Source organism: Papaver somniferum, chromosome 8, assembly GCF_003573695.1.
Source record: "Papaver somniferum cultivar HN1 chromosome 8, ASM357369v1, whole genome shotgun sequence".
NCBI lineage: Eukaryota > Viridiplantae > Streptophyta > Magnoliopsida > Ranunculales > Papaveraceae > Papaver > Papaver somniferum.
Genome location: NC_039365.1, coordinates 148,346,902 through 148,366,259, shown reverse-complemented (window position 1 = coordinate 148,366,259; position 19,358 = coordinate 148,346,902). Strand labels below are relative to the sequence as shown.

Sequence of the window (19,358 nt, the reverse complement as noted above, 5' to 3'; positions counted from 1 at the left end):
TCAAGCAGCAAAATTGATAGCGATAATGTTCGGCCCTTCATATATCTTGACTTGATAAAAAATATTCTCTCCCGCTAATGTACCAATTGTGTCATTCACCAGAGCTGCAACACGCATATATATACCCTGTCTGTCTAAGGCCACATCTTTATCAACCGCATCGTCGATGGAGAAAACCTTTGTCCACCTGATAAGAGTACCAGATGCGATCGATAACTGCTTCACAGGGAATGAAAAGGTGAAACCCAATTCCCTCTGACTACCAGGAGGGAGGAAAAAACCTTATCCTCCCGTAGCTATAAATCTTGCGAGTTCTTTAGCAATGAAATCAAAATAGTTCGCTTGAAGTGGCAGTCACCAATTCAGGAGGAATTGAGATTTCGGTAAATTCTTGTTTAGCAACACGTCCATCTCTTCCACCCAACTGTACACGCAACACATGGAAGTTTGTGCCGCAGAGATCCAAGGCATAGAATAATCCATGTTCATCTCCAGTAGGGAGATTAGCAACATAACTGTTAAGCATCTTAAGCTTGCTACCACCTTCAGAAGCAAGACCAGCGTGCATCTCAGCAGTCATAGCATCAGCAACTACTCTTAGTTTCTCAATTGGTGTAGCCCACTGTTCTTCAAATTCTTTTCGTATCGACATAGCTTTACTCCGTGTTTCTGAGCTTGTCATCCCATGTGTTTCAATTAATTTAGCTGCAACACAGGCTTCTGCTGCACGAATACGTTTTAGAGTATTACAGACACGCTTCATCAGCTTACTCAGCGTAGAGTTAGGTTGAAGAGATCCTAGGAAAATTAGCTTGAACCGAGCATTAGCAAAGAGGAGAGATGATTGAATCTTCTGATCTTTTTCTTTGAAGAATTTAAGAAAAGTCTTTCTGAATTTATTATTAGCAGGCCAATCTGGATCTATTCTTCCTCCTGACATCTTTTTGTTTTCTCTACGATTACTCCAACTCCGGTATTCTTTTGTCGTGTTCCCTATGATTTCAGTCATCTTGCGGCAGTAAGGGACTTTCCCAACACCCTTTCGAACGCTACTAACACGTTCGATGTTGAACTCCCCATTCGTACTGCATCCATGGAGAGAGAAATTGCACTCCCCATAATAGCAGCACAACAACTTTTCTTCGTCTACTCTCCTTATTTCTTGCCAATCGTCTCCATTCGATATCAAGACCCACAAGGAGATTATCCAACCAGTCATCTCTTTAAGATGCGTATATATCAGGTCGGAACGTTGATATCTTGCTGCTGTCATCTCTTTCGCCAAAGTATCAAGTTGAAATGTTGATATACTTGTTAAGGTAGTAGGCATGTGGTGCTAGATTTCTGCCGACCAAAATTCAAACACATGTTCTTCAATTCACTATTCTCCGCTTCCAACTGTTGTATAATCACATCAGATTCACTACTGTTTATGTCTGACCTATCCTTCGACCTTTGCCATTGGTGTTTTGTTTCCTTTCGAATGTCAGGCGGCCTTCCAGAGTCACTGTCATCCTCTTCTGAAGAACTTGATCTAGGTCGAAATCTGCTGGTTGGCTTTCCGTTATCACCTTTACCGTACATGTTCCCATTTCCATTAACAGGTTCCCAACATGATGTAGATCCCATCGTACTTTTGGATGATTACCGAAGAAGAAAATCAGGCGAACTATCTCCAGCTGCTACAAGCTTCTTGTTACGTCGACAGGAGTATCCAACTTTATGACAGAGTGTGGTCCAATATGTCTTTTGCATCTGGACAAGACGTGCTTCAAGCCTAGCAAGCATAGTTGTACGTTCAAACCCTTGTTTATCATGAGCTGGCTCAACAAAGTTAGCCTACAGTACACCTGATTTGAAACATACCACATTAGATATTTGACTAGAGACAAACCAAACAACCAATGCAAAACAATTTTTTGTGGTTTTTCTTTAGATTACTACCAGAAAAATAAAGTTAACATTCCTTGTTTGTTTGTTTTTAATTGTTACTGCGAGGTATTCTTGTCTTAAGATTGTTGGTGAATACCAATTAAAAAATTAATCAAACAACTAAATAATATAAGAGGCACTTATCTTATTTTTAGTGTGTTCTCCTTAGTCAACTGTTAATGTCTTGAACATCCTGCTAAACACCATGGAAACAAGAAAAACTGTAATGGTAGATTGAGGCGCATGTTCAACATACTGTCCTTAAGACAAGAATGCCCGGCTACACTCTGAAAAAGATGATGATATAGCCCCACGGGTACATCTGCCTCCAAGATACAACAATCTTAACAAACTTGAATAGCACATTCAAACTTGTCCTTCTAGAACTTGGCAGCGGAAAACTCACAAATCGTTAGCACTTAAAACCTCGTATCAAACATAGAAGGAAGAAGAAGTTCTCTAAACGCACGACAAGAAAAGAAAAGTTCACTCCACATAAAACCCTAACCCAAATCCAAAATATATAAAGTAAACTTATCCCGTAAAAAACGAAGAGATAAATTTGGTAGGTGTTTTTTATTTTTGGAAAAACCGTTTTATTATTAATTTTTATTCACATAAAACTGTTGGTTTTCCAACACCTTCACTACCAAAATCAATGGCAGCAGTTGATGTTCTTCACTGTTTTTTTCCGGCTGAAAAATCATGACAATTCCGTAACCAAAACCACCACTAGTTTAACCCATTTCTTCCTTGTTCTTTCCTAACTTAATTCATATATTAAAAGTAATCTAAGCTCGTCCATTCTCAGCACCATTTTCTTAATCACAGTCTCAGGGCACTTCCGATATGTTCTTGATAACCATTCAAGCCATAGCTAGCTGGACAATAGTTCAATTTCTTCATGTTTGGCAGCCACGGAATCCTGTCCAAGACTCACTCATTCACCACTGTGTCGAGCCATGACAAGACTAACAAATTTTGATAGTGAATAAACCATTCAGGCATTTGAATAACCATATGATGTGCATTTTTGTGTTCAAACAGATAACATAGTTGTTGTTGCTCTCAAAACCGGTTAATCTCCTTCGCTGCATTGCAATCATACAAACCATTCAATTATTCTTAAATTTTTTTGAAACAACTCAGCATCAGCATCTTTTCCAATGAATCACCATCTTCAACAGCAACCTCTCCTGTCTTCCCTGTTTGATCACCACAAAATCACTAGCCAAACTCCAACCCTGCATACAGTTACCTTCTCTGAACCAATTTTCCTTAATTTTCATCATCTTCACGCGAAACAACATCAATATCTATCTGTTCTTGTTTCCAACCAAACTTCAATCCACCAGCAAAACCCTTTATTCTTATTTTCCTAATCAATTCACTAACAGAACAAATCCGAATCCAATTCCATTGTTACTGCTCAATCGATTCCCTCCTTTTTTCTGACGGCTTCAAAATCTTTGTCAAAAACTCCATGGACTCAAACTCCAAGCCAAAACCCATATTTTGTTAGTTACGCAGAAAGGATATTTTCGTAGTATCAGCCCCTCCATGATATATCATCATACGAGATTTTGAAGAGATATTGACCAGTCTCCTCGAGATATTGACTGAGATAACTAATTTGGATGAAATCCGACTAGACTTGAAAGAAATAAAAAAATGGCCTAAATTTGAAAAGCAGGTCGCAAGATAGACCTAGATTTGTATATAATCCTTAAATGTATGCATGACAGTTCAAAAGCTTCAATTAAACACGTAAACAAAGTCACTTCTGCCCCGGCCGATATAAGCAAATATTCCAAGTTACCAACTGCATGATTGTCCGTCCCCACTAATACCAATTTCAGTTTCAGAAATAGGATCCAAAACTTTGTATTTTTCTCGGATTCTAAATAAATCAAAGGAAAAGCGCGGAAAAAACTAACTACCATTGTTATATAAAATTCTCACCGTATATATAAAATTAAAGAATAAGAATCACATAGGAATATAGGATCTTGGATTTTTTTTGGGAACCACTAAATTCTCTTTTTAGTTTCTTTAATGAAGATCAGATCAGATCATGTCTGCTCCTTTATCACTTGTTTGATGCTACTATGCTGTATGCAATCCCTGCAAGAAAAAAAAGAAAAAAAAAAAGAAGAAGAAACAATTGATGATTCACAAAAGAAAACTTTAATCCCATAACTTCACTTTATGTATTATTCGTAAGAACATTCATAACATTCCTCGTGAACTTGGATGATTAACACGCCAGGTACATAATCTTAATTGAGATGAAAACGAGTCCAGACTCCAGATGGCCATTCATTTGGAATCACTAGATACATAATGTTAATTAACTACTGAAACCATTGGTTAGACTGTCAGTCCATTCACAATATCGAATGCCCATTAAATTGCAGGACGAAGAAAATAGGACAACAATAAATTGATGACTACCAAATGTTGGGTGCAATAATAAAAAACAGGGAAAAATCAAATAAGCAATGGTTATTGATACTTAGCTCATTTGTAACGGAAGTGATGGATTTGACGAAACGAGCGAGCTTCCCACATCTCCATAACGGCACAACAACAACAAGGCAAAACTTTGAAAAAACAGAGTGAGTCACGTATTCAACACGCTGCTCTTAAGATATTAGCGCCCGACTACACTGAAGAGTGATGCTATAGCCCTCACAGGACGGATATCTCCAGGATAAAACACCCTACTATACCTACTACTAGCATATGTAGTAGATACTCAACTTGAGCTTGGCAACTCCGAAAAAACCCGTAAGGAAAATCCCGAAAGCTTAAGAAAAACAATAAATTATAATTTTTATTAAAACTTTAAAAATCATATTTTATTAATCGTTTTCCAACAATCCCCCACATGAACGAAAACTCAATAAAAAATGAAAACACAGATAGATCTTGGTAAATCAACAACCCAATCTCACGACCCGAACTGACTGAACAAATAGACAGATCGTGCATGTTGAAGTCATACTAGCCGTTCCAACGTCATCTTCCTCACACAACAGTGTGTTGACCCCAGGGTCATACTATGGATTGCAAAAATCATATAGTATAGAGAGCTTTCATCTTTAGTTCCTCACAAGTGAGACTAAAGGTTCCTTTTACCAAAGTGAAAAAGCATGAACTAGTGAACCCTCAGTGACCTTTAGGTCCTAAGTTCCAGTAATACCAAAACCATCAAAATGAAAATCACATAAAAAACGCAGGAAATACCATTTTAGGCAGAGGTGTCCATGAGGTCTTGAACCTTTGTTTAGTGAGATATTACCGGAATCACTTGCTAGAGACAGTGAACTGCTAGCGTTTGATGTAATTCGCGATAACGACCACATATGATATCTCCAAGGTTGCTGCCAAGCTCGTGCCGTTTTGTCCAATTTGGCCCTGGACGTATCCTGTTTCTCATAATGCTCTAGAGAATCAAAGATCATATTCTCATAGGAAGCGGTCCCACTTCCTCATTCAGATAGGTGAGTTTCCATAAAGAGTGTTACTGCTCCACCCCACTTCAATCTTAAATTGAAACTATAGAAATCATTAAGACTTCTTAAAGTCATCCTTCACATGCAGTCACACTATCACGTCTACACCATAGGGAAGGGACAAAGAATGAAATTCTCTGATAGTGTTTACCTTTATCCACCACAGATTAGTTGTCTCATTCGAAACCTTGATCTTGGGATCTCCAGTCAACAAGGTTACGTATCCTTCATGGCAAGTTTCATTTATGAGCTTAAGCCCCATCCCCCTCGATGCATTTTTAACTATCTCTTTGTACAAACCTTTCTTCAAAGGTTGTGCGACATTCTCCTTAAGGATTTATCTTTTTAACGGTTGGTATTCTTTCAGGAGCAGTGTGGACTTTACCCAATCAATAGAAATAACGCCAATTAAGATTAGTTATTTTTAGCTTTAGCTATTATATCTTGGCTAACACAATGTATAAATATAGCTGGCACAGGCCTATGCCAGAGAGGAATGTCTTCTAAAAAGCATCTTAGGTACTCGGCCCATTCTCGTGCTTTATCTAACACAATACTCTCAGATTCCATAATGAATTGAGCAATATAAGTATGTTTGGAAATCTTCCAAAAATAAACCCTCCTGCTAGAGTGAAAACATATCCACTCGTAGATTTAGACTCCTCTGAGTCAACTATCCAGTTTGCATCACAAAGTCCCTCAAGGACAACAAGATACCTTTCATAAATCAAACAAAAGGTAATAGAGTATTTTAGATACCATAATACTCTACTAAGTGCATCCAAATTCTCTTGCTTTGGACTACAAGTATATCTACTTAACTTACTCACAATATAGGCAATGTCTGGACTCTTACAGTTCATTAAATTCATCAGACATCCTATAACTTTTGAGCATTCAAGTTAAGATACTCCATTACCCTTATTTTTATCGAGTCTACAAGAAGAATCGTATGGAGTACACGCAGGCATACAATTAGACTGATTGTATCTCATAAGCACAAATTCAACATAATGAGAATGACTAAGATTATAATTTTTTTGATTATCTTATAATCCTCATCCCAAAGATTACATCAAAAGGTCCTAAGTCTTTCAATTCAACGTTCTCATTCAATGCATGTTTTTAGTGGAATTAATCACATCTATGTTTGTATCAAGTATAAGCATATCATCAACATACAAACATACAATCACACAAGCATCCTTAACAAGTTACTTGTAAATATACATGTCAGATTCATTAACTTAAATCCACTACACATTATCACCATATCAAATTTTCCATGTCACTGTTTACGTGCTTATTTGAAAACCATACAAAGATTTGTTCAACTTACAAACTTTGTCTTCATAACCTTTCACTACAAAGTCCTCAAGTTGATCTATGTAAATTTCATTATATAATTCACGGTTTTAGAAAATCTCTATTAACATCCATCTAATGTATCTCTAAGTTATTTATGGTAGCAATAGCAATTAGCATCTCAACGGAAGTAATTCTCGTCACAGGCGAATAAGAATCAAGGAAAGCTACACCTTCTTTTAGTTTATAGCCTTTAGCTATCAACCTAGCCTCATATTTTTTCCAAAGTTCCATATTCCTTATGTTTCCTCTGAAAGACTCATTTACATCTTATGGTCTTACTCTCTGGAGGTAAACTAGCAAGCTCCCAAGGCTGGTTTTGACGGACTGAGTCCATATCACTAAATGAAGCTTCTTACCAGAATGGGGTTTCAGTAAATGTTATGGCTTCTTTACGAGTATGGGGATCAAACTAAGCTATGCATATTATGAAGTCAGCTTCCTAAGAAGTCTCAAGTCTAATTTGTTTCCTTTAAGATAAGTTCTGACTATTTGAAAATAAATCTAGGGGATCAACAACACATCTCTAATAAGGTACAGGTTTAAGAATAAACATGTTCAAAAAACTCAGCATCCCTAGATTCCGTAATAATATTTACACCAAAGTCAGAAAAATCAGAACACACAACAAAAAATCTATATGTAGAAGTATACTCAGCATACCCTATATGAAGACACAATCAACATTTTTGGTTTCTATCTAGTTCTTTTAGGAAGAGGAATGACAATCTTAGTCAAACACCCCCACATTTTGACGTATGCATAAGAAGGTTGTCCATCTTTCCATAAACATATGGAGTTTTATCTGATCCTTTAAAGGTTACTCTATTCAGGATATAACAAAATTAGAGGACGACCCCCCCCCCCCCCCCCCCCCCCCCCCCCCCCCCCCCCACACACACACACACACACACACACACACACACACACACACACAAGTTGGCGGTTAATCCTTAATCAACATGGCATAAATCATCACCTTAATGGTTCTGTTCTTACATTCAACTATACCATTAGACTATGGTGAATAAGGAGGTGCGATCTCATGAATAATGCCATTTAACAAGTAAAGTTCTCCTATATGAATTTCATACTTGCCATCACGTTTAGACCTAACCCTTTTAGTGGTGATATATACTTCGCTTTCAATTTCAAGTTTATACTTTTAAGGATTCTAAGGCATCATCCTTACCCCTAAGTAAGTATACAAGATAGTACCTCGTACAATCATCTACGAAAGTTATAAACCATCTTTTACCATAGTGGTTTTGGGTTGAACTCATGTCAACTAGGCCTAACTGAATTAATTCTAAGGGCTTAGAATTACTCTGAACATTTGTGCTAAAAGGTTTTATAACATATTTTGATTCTACACAGATTTCACTTTTGTGTTCAAAATCCAAATTAAATTTGGGTACGCAGCCTATGTTGGCCAGTTTAAGCATTTACTTATAATTTTACGGTTCCAAGTATACCACGCAAAGCATTCAATCACACAAAGAAGCACAAGACTAAACTATGTTCACTCATCAGTTTCTCCGTTAAGCTTATACGGACCCAAAGTCCTATAACTCTTGCTTAAAAAATCACTGGCTAGTTACAATTTTTTTTCCATATTCAATTAACATCTCAATCTTTTACCATCTACAACAGAAAAAGATACAATATTCTTGCATATGCTCGGAACATGAAACTTCATTCAATGTGAGAATATTACAGATATGAGCTTTTGCTCGACCTTTTCCTTTTATGAAACCTTTGTCGCAGATGAGTTACTCATAAAGAGTTTCTCGACATCCCCTATCCTCTCATAGGATGTGAACAGGTCTCTGTTTCAACAAGCATTCTTGGTGGCTCTAGAGTCCACATATTGGTCTCTCACATTGGTTATTAAAATAACTTCCGACATCATGCCACTGAACTCGTTCTAGTTTGTTTCAACTAAATTAGCATCAACTTTCTACTTATTAAGGTTTTTATGTTGTCTACAATTTACTTCCGTGTGGCCAGGAATTTTACAAACATAACAATCACCTTTATTTAAAGTAATGCCGGATTCAGTTTTACGAAACATACCTTTCTTATGAAGACTACGCTTAAAGTTGTGTTTGATGTTCTTGATTTTGTCATCTTTGGAAGAATTGTGTTCATCCACATGCGCCTAGTAGCCATGTCCCTTTTCAATTTCATGTCATAATCTTCGTTTATACTCTGATCACGGACACGATAATTTTCCAATCACCTAATACACCACATCTCACAAATCTTAGTTCCGAATCGGAAAATAAAATATGAGTTTTGAAGATAACAACTATATCTACAAACTTCGTTTGAATCACCATATCAAAAAACTCATGGTTACCCCTAAAAACAACTTTAGTTAACAACAAATTTCTGCTCGTCAGAATTTTTCAGAAAAATTTCTCTGTTTTGTAAAATATCAAAAAAATACTTTTACAACTCAAATAATTCTGAAAATTTATGTGGATAACTATCAAGATGTCTAATACATCATGTCTAGAGGGATCAACTAAATTCCTTTTAGGTTAAGAGATAAACTCGAAACTCTACAATGACCAAAATTAACATCCATGATTATTACAAATTATAATGTCTTAAGATTGTTGGGTGCAGTAATCAAAAACAAGGAAAAATCAAATAAGAAATATTTATTGATACTTAGCTCCTTTGTAATGGAAGTGATGGATTTGACAAAACGAGCGAGCTTCCCATATCTCCACAACATCAACAAGGCAAAACTTTGAAAAAACAGAGTGAGTCACGTGTTCAACACGCTGCCCTTAAGACATTAGTGCCCGGATATACTGAAGAGTGATGCTATAGCCCTCACAGGACGGATATCTCCAGGATAAAACACCCTACTACACCTACTACTAGCATATGCAGTAGATGCTCAACTTGAGCTTGGCAACTCCGAAAAAACCCGTAAGGAAAATCCCGAAAGCTTAAGAAAAACCATACCAATATTTTCCCTTTGGGGGTCTCTCTAATATATAGAGAAACCCATTTCCCGTTGATTTACAAAAGTAGTGAATTTCTTTATATAACTGAATAATACAACTTAAAAAGATGAACTCCCCGATGTGGGACTAAAAAGCTTATATAGTCTCTTAAACAACTAAAAAGTGGAAACTCCACGATGTGGGACTAATAAGTTTTTCATTCACAAAAGAAAACAATAAATTATATTTTTTATTAAAACTTTAAAAGTCATATTTTATTAATCGTTTTCCAACACCAAATGCCAAACTAAAGCAATTTGTTAAATAATTTTTTTGTACTGTCGTAGACTTAGTTGACAGCTTAGGCCAGACGTATCCTTCAGCAAATTTTTGGCCTTGAAAATAAAATTATAAAGCTAATCACTGAAAATAAATACTCCATCAAATAATCAGATGGGGTAATTTATCCTGGCTTGATTGGGGTGTACCTAATGAGACAAAAACCAAGACATTTTGAAATAAAAGAAGTCACCCCTTAACCTTGTATTTTCTAAATGGTTAATATGCCCTTGTTTAATTAACCTAAAAATTATGATTAGGTTAATTAATTGAGTTTAGATTAAAATTTTGAAAATGAGAATTCAGTAGATTAAACTTTTTATACGTCTTATGAGTTCGATTTTGATCAAAAAATTTAGTTTTGAAAATATGAAAGGTCGGCAAGGTCCAGGTTTGAATAAGGTGCCGACCAAGATCTGCCGGCTTGGTCGACGTTTGAATAGGATGCCGACTAAGTATAGCCGGTATGGTCCGCGGATGAATAAGACGCCGACCATTTTTAGGCCGGAAGGGTCTTTCAATGAAGAATATGCCGATTATCTTGGGCCAACAATCTTACGGTCGGCATGAAAATATTTCCTACCATGTCGGCTATCATATAGTCGGCATGCACATAATTTAAAACACTTCCGGCTGGCCTGTAGTCGACATGCTAATGATTTCTAACATTGCCGTCCTGTAGTTTATACCCAACAGAAAACAAAATATATGAAGATATAATTCACTTTATTCATGCAATTGTGGTTACTACATTGATTGAAACTTAAAACCTAACTCCTTGTCGACGGAAAAATGAATGCGCTTAGCATGTGCATCAAGCCTTTGAACCCCTAGGCGACCCTAGTGGACGAGTTATATTCTTGTGAGAGTTTACATAGAGATTTATCCACAAAACCTACACTAAAACCATCAATCTTCGCTGGAGGAATCCCATTCATCTCCGGCCTGCATGAAGTCCGGGGCATACTCCGGGATTTTGGAGACCATGAATTCATAGCTTTCATCGAATGCGAATGCCTCCCCCTTTTCCTCCAAGTAGCGCGCTTTGACAATTTCATGCTACAAAAACAAAACAAAAACTTACTTTGTTAGTGGTGTTTAGTAGGAAGACCAGACAACATGGATCACGTAAAATAAACCACAAACATACTTACAAATTGTTCAATGGACAAGTTGAAGTTGGTAGCGTTGAAAATCCGGGGTTGGAGAGCTAAAAAAGAGAGTATCGCATTTTCGATGACTAGGTGTCTATCATGGACTTGTTGAACCCTTCTTCCATTAGGATTCCCAAACTCTTGCCTAAATATGTTGTGTACCCTAGTCCAAAAGGTTACGACATCCACCCTTACGGAGGACCGATGTCTAACTCGAGTTTCCGCGTACCAAGCTTTGGTGATTGCCAAATCTTCATTTGAATCAAATGATGCCATTGTTGTATGTAGAGAGATATTGGGTGAGTTAGATGGAGTGTATGATGATATGAGCTTAGGAGAGTATATGCAAATAGTTGTGTGTTGTTTTGTAGAGAGAAGTAGTCTATTTATAGGATGATGCCCAAATTTGGCCGTTATAGTGAGTACAAGTCAATCAATGCAATTGTACTTGCAAAAATTTTAAATTTGAATTCGCCAGCGAGGTTTTTGTTTCCCAAGTACGCCGACTAAGTCTGGACGGAAGGATCGAAATTTGTTACCATGCCAACCTTATGATGATTTTAGGCATCAGGAATTGATTTTCTTCTGAATAACCGTTGGAAAGTTATTTGGTTATTAGCGTGCCGGCTATGGTACAGTCGGCAAGGTCATATTTTATAACCATGCCGACCTTATGATGATTTTAGGAATCGGGAGAAGGTATTTTCAGCAACACATAATCGGCAGGGTCGATAACATAATACGTTGCCGGCTGGGTATTAATATGCTTACCTTGCTGACCCTGGTAACTAAAACATTTCCGCTGTCAGGGCCGGAAGTCTGACAATTCACAACCTTGTCGGCCCTGGTTTAGTCGGCAATGTGACTTAAAAAATCATGCCGATGTAAGTATTGAAATTTTACATAGCTAAACAAACCATTCATTCAACAACTAGAAATCAAACATTTTTTGTCCAAAATACGAAAACGTGTCCCATAAACCTTAAAAAAACATTTGTCTAACCGTTAACCTTAACATTTGTGTACCACAACATAAAGAAATAAACTAGGAATGCATTCATTCACTACCACGACCACGGGACCGACCCCGTTTAGGAGCACCACCACTACTACTACCTTCACCACCACCAAGGGAATGACCCCTCTTTTTGTCAGCATTCATCTTGGCTTGTGCTTCCCTCCTATCTTTTTCTTCCCTCTTTACTTCAGCATCAGCTTGCTTGAACAATTCATAGGCATCCTCATTTTCAACATTGGTAGCAAAGTCAATGTGCTTGCTTTGCTCTTCAATCGACAAAGGCTCTCCTATTTCTCTCGCGCAACACATTACCTTTACAAGGATCTTCAAATGCTCCTTCTATTTTCAATTAAACAACAAACAATTAATAGAATGATTCGATAATGTAATGTTAAAACAATAAGAGCAACTCTAAATTACTTACAAAGAACTTAAGACTTGTTGCTGGGTCTTTCGATGCCATCTTCCTCTTACGAGCCAGTTATTCAGCATTCATTTCCCTAATCATAGTAGGTAGAGCCCAACCCAAGTACCACGACATGTATCTCTCATGAGCTTCATGACCTTCTGTCACCTCGTCCAAAAGACTCGTGTCGACGTGCTGCAGTCAGCGACGACAATACTTACGGCCATGTCTATCATCCCAGTGTTCGGTAGCTGGAGCGTAAGCGACGACAATACTTTTTTGGGACGTGCTGCAGTCATTCCTTGCCACTCTAAAGGACGGCTCATCATCTAAATGGGGTTCTTCTTGGACGTAACCCAACTGTCGCATTACCCGATGTGGATCATACATAGAATATCCATGGGTGATCATCAAAGGACCGTAGTATAATGCAACATCATCTCTCATTTGGATTAAACCTTGATTTCTAGCATCTCGATACGGATCAAATGTTACCTCATCCGCAGTCAATTTTTCAACGGCGATTCAGAGTTTGATAAGCTGTTGCGATATTTCCTTATCTTGACCACCCTTAAAACTGTATCTCTGTCCTTTTGGCCTATTAATCGCTACATTCTCATTCACTTTGATGTAGGAGTCGGCTTTCACCAAAGAAGGGAAGTGCTCATATATCCAAATATATGCAAACACAAATTTTAGTAAGGATCTTATCTTACAATCATTTTCCGAATATAAACGATTTACACAATAAAATTACCTGGAAGAGACATATATTTCCGTCGACTTGCGCAGTGAGTGCCCTTGAAGCCTTTGTCAACTCATTGTTCAAGAAGGAGACTACCGTAGTACCCCAAGAATACTCATGCATCTCGTTTAAGGGATGCAATAGTTGAACATACTTGGCGTCGACCGAGCTTTCAGAACTGTCGAGGAAGATACATTTTCCCAGGACGTATAGCAAATAACCTGCTGCGGTAGCATTGATTCGCACCAAGTCCACCATTCCTTCCTCATCAAAGATTTTCTTGGTCCCAGATAATGCATCCTTCAACTTCCTCAGATTAAACTTCTTGGATAGATGACCATCCTTCACCTCAAGTACAGACTCCGTTCGAACCTGATTCCAACCGAACAAATCTCTGGTCAATTCAAAGATATTCTCCCAAGAAATTTTACTATCGAACCCGTCACTGACTGCTTTTTCCTCAAACTCGAGACCTAGAATTTGATGAGCATCATTGGGAGTTATCGCCATCTCACGGAATGGGAACAACATTGTATCAGTCTCTCCGTAGAACCTCTCACAAAATGCATACAAGGTAACTCTGTAATGCTCAATATTTGAACTCTCCACCGCAGTCCACAACCCAGAGTTCTTGACAATCAATTTCACCTCCTCACATTCATCCTCAAGATCCCAATTCTTAGTCATTGAACATGAAGTTTGGCGCCTCATGAGACGGATGGCATGCTTGTGATCCTAAATACCAAAAAAAAAAAATGAAAATAAATACAAACACTTGACGCAAATTTAAGATAGATACACTTAAAAAAAAGACGGATTGAGATTACTTACGAAAGTATTATGGATTTGACATGCCCAGGAGTCTTTGTATCCAAAAAGAACATTTCCACCATCTGCTGGGGTCCCCTTTGGAGGCTCACCTGGTCCCAGTCTAACCATCAAGTGACGGGAAGGCATGTGGGAATCAGCTGGTTTAGTGATGTTCCTCTTCGGTCTTCCGATTTCAGTTGAAGTTGAAGCTTGGGTTTGTTAAAGAATAGCTTGAGTTTGTTCTCTATCTCCTCCTTCTTCTTGTTCCTCTTCCTGTTCCACTGCCTCTTCAACAATTTCATCTTCGATATCCTTATCTTTATCTCCATCATCATCATCATCATCATCATCATCATCATCATCATCATCATCATCATCATCATCATCATCATCATTACCTTCTCCAACAGGTAGCATGTCCTGATCACCATCATCATCATCATTGTTACCTCCTCCAGCACATCATCATCATCACCTCTTCTATCAGATGGAATTGATTGGTCTTCATCTGGAGTTTCATCCGAATCACTTGGTTCCGGTGGTGGTTGAGAATCATTCCGTACACGAATCTTGATCGTTCCAGGCTCAACGAATGCCCCTCGATGTGTTAAAGTCAAGAGTTTGTCGCCTACGCGAGGAGGTCTTGAAGGAGGAGTAACATTTTTCTTCTTTCCCTTAAGCGACCTAAACAAGAAAAATTAAGAAAAAATTCATAAGTCGGCATGGTCGAAAAATATAACCTATCCGGCTACACAAAACTCTGAACGGTCGACTAAAATATGCATGCGCGGCTAAACTGTAACCGGCAGGGTATTATTCACATAACCTGCCGGCTTATAAGAAAGATGAACACAGTAGATGCAAGGATTTTCCATATAATCAGTCGGCAAGGTCCATTACCCATACATTGTCGGCTAACACACAACCGGCATGGTTGTATCCAAATACCATTCCAACTTTCATAATTCAAGGTATCAGGAGATACTAAAAAATTGAAATACAACCGACAAGGTAAAAATTTATAACCCACCCGGCTAAAAAAAAACTGACGCCGGCAAGGTCCTAGGTTGAATACCTTTCCGACCCTGCAAGTAGCAGTTACAGATACTAAACAGCCGACAAGATCTTCAACCAAAGAGCTTGCCGACCAAACCTAGCTATGAAATGTCGGCAAGGTTGTGAAACAAACACCTTGCCGGCTAAATAACTGCAAATTCAAATATTCAATTTTTCTGACCTAATTTGACATGCAAACATGAAATTGAAGTACTAGAGTGAGTTTAAGTAGGCCCTTACTTTCTTAATCGCGTCATTTCTTCGGTTTCAGCAGCGTTGATCTCTTCCTCTTCGACGTTGTTTTTTCTTCACTTTCCTTTGAACTAAACTTGGAATTCCAAGGTTGCATTCATTGCGCTTTCTATTTGTTTGTTTCATCTTACTAGCCCTCGGCGGTTCCATGGTTGAAGATTAATCGAAATTTTCGAATCGACGATTACGACGAATTTTCAATAGTGGGGAAGGAAGAACCGGTAAGGTAGAGGTGAAGAAGAAGAGAAGAAGATGAAATTGTATAAAAAAAAACTGATTTAGGATAATTAGAATTATAAAGGGTAAGGATAGTATTATAACTTCACCCATATTATTTATCTAGCTTTTAACCATATCCGACCCGACCACAAAAAAAAAGAAAGAAAAGAAGCAAAGGTTATCCACCTCATCGACAAACCACTAGCCAATTGAGGATAAAGAGGCAGATATAAGTTGCTATATGTCATTTACATATATGTCAATCCAAGTCGGCCCTTTGATTTTTATTGGTTAATAGTTTCTTGGCCACGTGGAGAAACACTTTATACCGAGATAAAAGGAGTCCGTGGCCGATGTATGATGCAACCAGTTAATCTTTTGCTGCACAACTTGATATGTAAAGCAAAAGCTTGCATCATAGACAGATAAGATGAGGAAAATAGATAAGTTTCTTTTCCTCTCATATAGCCCACCATTCGACCACTTCACAGTTCACACTACTTATAATTTTTAGAGTTCTTTCTCTCTCTGTAAGCAATTTGCGAAATTTACCAAGCATTTCCTTAAACTTTATCCGTTCTTAATTTATTTGTTCTCCAAATCTTACTCGTAGAGGAAGAAAACACGAGGGATATGTCAAAGTTGAAACAATGTCGGTCCAAAGATTTGTAAAAAAATATCAGGTACCCGCCACCAAACATTTGCAACCAACTTTGATTCTCTTTATTACAGGTCAAATCATGTTTATTTCCTTTCTTCTATTGCCCTACTAATGACTCATGGATGACTCAAAATTACAAATGATGACTCATAAATGACTCTGCAAGACCCTGAATATTCAATTAGAAAATGATTTATTGGATCCCATAGGTGATCCTGTTGAACGGTTGAACCTCAATCTTGGCGTTCCCTGTATATAAGTAGACCTTACTCCCTCGTTTCATTCACCATTCAAACCCACAAACAATTCAGAGACCTTCAGACAGTCAAACAAAAGACTAGTGGTACATTTCTAAAGCAGTAATATTATGATGAAGAACAGAATTCCAGACAGCGTTCTTGAAATTAAATTGAGGTTAGGAGGAGGTGGGATGCGAAAAATCTTCAAACAGACATTTAATGTCGAACAAGGAGAAGAGTTATTGAAGGTGTCTAGATGTTATTTGTCCACCACTGCTGGTCCAATTGCAGGTTTACTCTTCGTATCAACTCATAAAATTGCATTTTGCAGTGAAAAGTCTCTCACCATCCCTTCCACAAATGGAGGACTTATCAGAACACCTTACAAGGTAGTAGTACCAATAGAGAAGATAAAGAGAGTAGAAGAAAGTCAGAATGTCGACAAACGGAAACAAAAGTACATAGAGATAGTTACAATAGATCATTTCGATTTCTGGTTTATGGGTTTCGTCAATTACGAAAAAGCTTTTAAGTGTCTGCAAAGATCAATCAACATATCGCAACAACAATCTCTGTGACATGAAATTTGTATATATATAGATGAGTTTAAGTAGTGGAAAATATAGTCAGTACTTGAAGCAGTACAAAAAAAATAAATATCTCGTACTGTATATATATATAAGATATATATCTCTGAATGAAAACTTTTGTTGTTATGAAATGGTCAAATTTAGAACAATCTTTTCTCAACCTTTAACATTTTCTTCTTTATCTTGAGTTTAATTGATTTATTAGTAGCAATTTTCCTTCAAAAAAAACCAAAAAAACAAATAAACTTTCACTTAAACAAGAGACTAAGAATGAACAATCCATGTTCAATGACAAAAGATAAATGAAACAAAGACCAGTGTTTAGGTACTAGAATTAAAATTTGGCAACTCTGACTAGATTTTCTACGCAAGTCCGGCAAAACTTGTCCTCTTTTTGAAAGAGAACAAGGTCCAACGAAATTTTGGTTTGATTTCAGGAATGAGAGGAAAAATAGTTGCTCCTATAGCCAAGGTCTGTAGCCTGCTGAATTGCTTAGTCCCTTTTGGTAATGAGCTAAGCTTTTTCTTACCCTATTGTGACTCCCAGAAAAGTAGTGGACAATCCATGCAAGCCCTTGATTTCCTATTGGTTTATAGTTTTGGTGATGAGTTGGATATGACCAACATATTTTACAAACACCTAATCATACACATCACCTCCTCCAGATAAAATGAAGTCATTTCTGATACCCAATGCGTATTTGACTTTGTGCACACTTATCTCAAAGAAACAACTTTCCAAGGGATAAGAAAAGAGAAGGTTGGTTGCTGAATTTCGCAAAAAGGCGATGTATTATGCAGTTATGTACTCCGCATCTCCTCTGTTCAGCAGCATCATCCAGAGTCCAGACACCCCATTACGAAGAAAGAAAGAAAGAAAGAGAGAGGGAAAATGCTGACCACGAAACTAAACAAGTCAGCTGCATCCACATGTTTGTGTTTGCAATGGTGTTGGCTCTTGGTCCTACTCAAGAATAACCCTACCAAATCAAATACTCAATAGCTAAAAATATGTCCGACCCCTATTACAAAATTTCAAGAATAATCCGGTAGTAAATAATCATCAACTACAGGGATTCCCGAAACTTATTCGAACATTAATCAGCTTAAATCTATTAAACCAGGACAAACTTCATTTTATTTTCTAGTAAAAGAATTAGAAAAGACAGAATAAGTCATCTTGGCATTATTGCCTAAGCTTTCTTCAGAAAATATAATATAATTTAGAACCCACCAAACTTTTGTAACCAATACTGATTCTGGTTATGATTTTCTTGTCAATAAAAAAATCTCATCATGTTATGCTGGTGCACTTTACGCCCTGGTAATGACTCATGAATGACGCTTCAGAACCTTTTGAATCAAGTTGGTGGTTCACTTAACCAACTTCAGGGTCCGGTGTGCATATATTAATACACCTTTCTCATTCCGTTTTTCATTCACAATTTCAGACCCATTTTTCCTATATCCTACTGTAATTTATAGATTTTCATCTGCATTTTAATCCAAGTACATAATGAAGAACAGAATTCCAGACAGTGTTCTCGAAATGAAGTTACGGCTAGGTGGTGGTGGAGTGCAAAAGATCTTCAAGCAAACATTTAGAGTCGAAGAGGGTGAAAGATTACTCAAGGCATCTCGATGTTATTTATCCACCACTACTGGTCCAATTGCTGGTCTACTCTTTGTATCAACCCACAAAATAGTGAAAAGTCTCTCACAATCTCTTCAACAGATGGAGGACTTATCAGAACACCTTACAAGGTAATAATACCAATAGAGAAGATAAAGAGAGTAGAAGAAAGTCAGAATTTCGATAAACCAAAGCAGAAGTACATTGAAATAGTTATAATAGATCATTTTGATTTCTGGTTTATGGGTTTAGTTAATTATGGTAAAGCTTTTAAGACTCTTCAAAACTCCATCAACATTTCTCAACAGCAATCTCAATGAGGAATATTGGTGTCATTGTACATATATCAATCAGCATGGGTTTAAGTAGAGAAACACATACTAGTGCTACCAATTCATGTACTTAACAGTCCATATTGTACTTTTTTTCTTTGTCTCTTTGTAATTGAAACATTTATC

At 37.4% G+C, this 19,358-nt stretch overlaps 2 protein-coding genes and 1 pseudogene across 3 annotated transcripts; 1 reads left to right on the top strand and 2 right to left on the bottom strand.

Moving 5' to 3' along the window:
• LOC113306179 lies at positions 1–655 on the bottom strand (annotated as a pseudogene).
• An 11,539-nt stretch (positions 656–12,194) lies between these two features.
• Positions 12,195–14,387, bottom strand: LOC113302020 (protein MAIN-LIKE 1-like). Of its 2 annotated transcripts, none has more exons than XM_026550852.1 (3): positions 14,272–14,387; positions 12,714–14,175; positions 12,195–12,628 (listed from the first exon to the last, which is right to left on the bottom strand). In XM_026550852.1, exons 1-2 carry the CDS (start codon positions 14,377–14,379, stop codon positions 13,414–13,416), a joined length of 870 nt encoding a protein of 289 aa, XP_026406637.1. In that variant the 5' UTR covers positions 14,380–14,387; the 3' UTR covers positions 12,195–12,628; positions 12,714–13,413. The 2 variants fall into 2 exon arrangements, with proteins under 2 accessions (XP_026406637.1, XP_026406638.1); XM_026550853.1 differs by having other exon boundaries at positions 12,195–12,625.
• A 2,421-nt stretch (positions 14,388–16,808) lies between these two features.
• LOC113306178 (GEM-like protein 4) lies at positions 16,809–17,255 on the top strand. The gene has a single exon (XM_026555148.1). The coding sequence runs from the start codon at positions 16,809–16,811 to the stop codon at positions 17,253–17,255; it is 447 nt and encodes a 148-aa protein (XP_026410933.1).
• Positions 17,256–19,358: the final 2,103 nt, after the last annotated feature.